Source organism: Nannospalax galili, unplaced genomic scaffold, assembly GCF_000622305.1.
Source record: "Nannospalax galili isolate Female #2095 unplaced genomic scaffold, S.galili_v1.0 scaffold561, whole genome shotgun sequence".
Classification (NCBI taxonomy): Eukaryota; Metazoa; Chordata; class Mammalia; order Rodentia; family Spalacidae; genus Nannospalax; species Nannospalax galili.
Genome location: NW_008344825.1, coordinates 40,326 through 42,962, shown reverse-complemented (window position 1 = coordinate 42,962; position 2,637 = coordinate 40,326). Strand labels below are relative to the sequence as shown.

Below are 2,637 nucleotides of genomic sequence, written 5' to 3'. Positions count from 1 at the left end.
AGGACTATTGGTATTTGGTGGGGATGTGTTACTTTGGTTTTTCATGTTAAAAGAAATTCTCTGTGACTTTGACATGTGAATTTCTTTTTTTATCTGTAATCATTATGCCAAAAAATCTGAATTACTGTAATATTTTGCATATTGTTAAAACTGTAACTTTAATTGTAAAAAAAAAGGGGGGGGGCTTAGGTAGGCATCCAAGACAAGCCAGCACCTACCCAAGATTTCACCATAACCTAATTATGACAAAGTAAAAAAGGTCGAAAGGAGAGCAACGTTCTCATATTTCAAGCCACTGACGTGGTCCATATGTAAAATGTATTCTCATGAGGGGGGGGGCTTAGGTAGGCATCCAAGACAAGCCAGCACCTACCCAAGATTTCACCATAACCTAATTATGACAAAGTAAAAAAGGTCGAAAGGAGAGCAACGTTCTCATATTTCAAGCCACTGACGTGGTCCATATGTAAAATGTATTCTCATGCCATGGGTGTCTGCCATGTGGAGAGCTGCTGCTTGGACCCACAGGGCTGTGGCAGGGACTCATCCCACTTTGAAACCCTAGGCACCATCCTCTAGGGTCGCAAGCTAAAACCAGGTGTGGAACACTACATTGAAGGACTGGGCTGCTCAGTCAGTTCCAGACATGAAACCCAGACCCCACTTTGATCTCCTACATCCACAGCTCAGATTAATACAATTGTCTTCCCTTCCCTTTGCTCCAGGATTGTGCTTCGAGGACAAGAGATCGTCAACTCAGTGGTTCCCAAGTCAAGTGGCATCTTTGACTTCCAGAAAGCTTACGAGTTGTCTGAAGAGGAGGTAAGGGTGCCATCTTATCTTTCTGATCCGTTGTCTTGAGAAGGTGGCCTGGTCGGTCTTGAGTCTCAAGATCTACAGTTCTGTCATTTGAAGACCTGCTGCCATTATCCGGACCAAGGGCGATGCTCACCAGTTCCACTGGGTGACAGACATTTCCTCTTTCTTCTCTACTCTTGTTTGCTTGTTGCTAAAATCACAGCATGTTGCAGGCATCTCCTAATCCCCAAATCTATTTCTGTTCTCTCCTGCCAGGCCCTGGATGTCAGTGACCACTTTCCAGTTGAATTTAAACTTCAGTCTTCAAGGGCCTTCTCCAACAGCAAAAAATCTGTTTCTCTAAAGAAGAGAAAAAAAGGCAGTCGCTCCTAGATATCAGGATGCCTTTCTCTTAAAGCCACTCCTTGCCTCTAAATAAAATGGCTGTCGCAGGTCTGAAGTGCTGTCTGCATACTCAGGAAATAAGATTGGTCCAGCTGCTTTCATTGTCTACTTGAGTTCATTCTGTATGGAGCCAAGTTAGAAGGAGAGTCTTCTGTAATGCCTTCCTGACCCCACCCACTGTCACTGGTGTCCTGCTAAACACTGCCACTAGAGAGGCTACAGGAAGACAGATGTCGGGTGCCAGTCCTCACAAGAGAATCTTGTTTCTCAGAAAAGAGCAGAAATACCAAGACCCCAATGACTTTGGCAATCAACAGTTTTCAGACTCCGCCCCCTCCTGCCTGGTGTCAGGCCACCATGGCATCTCACAGGGATGAAGAGAATAAAGGCTACTCCTCCTCCGTCTTCCTGCCTTCATCCTAATGGCCTCCTTTAACTCAGCCAGCCTCCAGTGGCCACCAGGGTCAAAACCAGGGTCCACCCTCATTCACAGCCCTGCCCACGATCCTGCAGGGATCCTGTAGGATGCAACCCAGGCTCAGTCTTTGGATATCATGAAGTTTTCCATTATCTGACATCTCATGCCAGCCTCACCTTATTCTACACGTTCCAGTAGGGTGACTCTTCCCTGCCCATCTCCTCCCTCCCTCCCTCCCTCCCTCCCTCCCTCTTCCTCCCTTCATCCTTTCCTCCTTCCCTCCCTCTCTGCAGGGGCCTTGGCACTACCCTGTATCCCCTGTTCTATCCTAGAGTCTAGCTTAAGTGTCCCCAGCCCCATATTCCACACCTCCACTGCAACATTTACCACACTATATTTGTTACCTGGGCCAGTACTAGAGCTCACTGAAGGTCCTGGTGTGACAAAGGCTGACTGAGTGAAACTTGAGGATTTTATTTCTGTGCCATTCCTATGAACTCAGAAATGTGGCACTATTTTGCTTGTATCCAAAGTGCCTGTGTTTGTACAATTTGCTTTGTTTTTTCCTGATATCCTCTCTTCATTCAACCAGCATGTGGACATGGTTTAAAAAAAAGTACTCTGAAGCACCAAAAAATAATGACACCTCCAGTTTTGCCCCCTAGTTTCCTGTCTCTGAAGCAGTTCCACGCAGCTCTGTGTGCTTCATGAGGGTGTCTGTGCATGAATGAGCACCCTGTGTAACTGTAAGAAATACAAAGCTTATCATGCCATCAGCATGGGTCCCTGGATTGCCTTTTGTCCTTCACATACTGGGGAGAGTGTGACTGTGAAGTAAGAAAAAGGGGCCGTGTGCCTGTGCGTCAGTCTGCTCTCTGATATGCCGACAGATAATCTGAGATAATCAAGCTGAAGGGAGTGGTTTATTTTGATTCATGGATTCAGAGGTTCCGGTTCATGGCTAGTGGCTCCATCTCTTTGGGGATGTTGTAGTCTGCCCTCAATTGCTGTGACGA

General features: G+C 46.5%; 1 protein-coding gene across 1 annotated transcript in view; it reads left to right on the top strand.

Moving 5' to 3' along the window:
- Positions 1 to 2,397, top strand: part of Dnase1l3 (deoxyribonuclease 1 like 3) — a 31,244-nt gene extending 28,847 nt beyond the window's left edge. The window contains exons 7-8 of the mRNA XM_008841175.2: positions 726 to 822; positions 1,075 to 2,397. Coding sequence (XP_008839397.1) covers positions 726 to 822; positions 1,075 to 1,191 — 214 coding nt within the window. The 3' untranslated portion in view covers positions 1,192 to 2,397. The remainder of the gene's footprint in view (positions 1 to 725; positions 823 to 1,074) is intronic.
- The last annotated feature ends 240 nt before the right edge of the window (positions 2,398 to 2,637 follow it).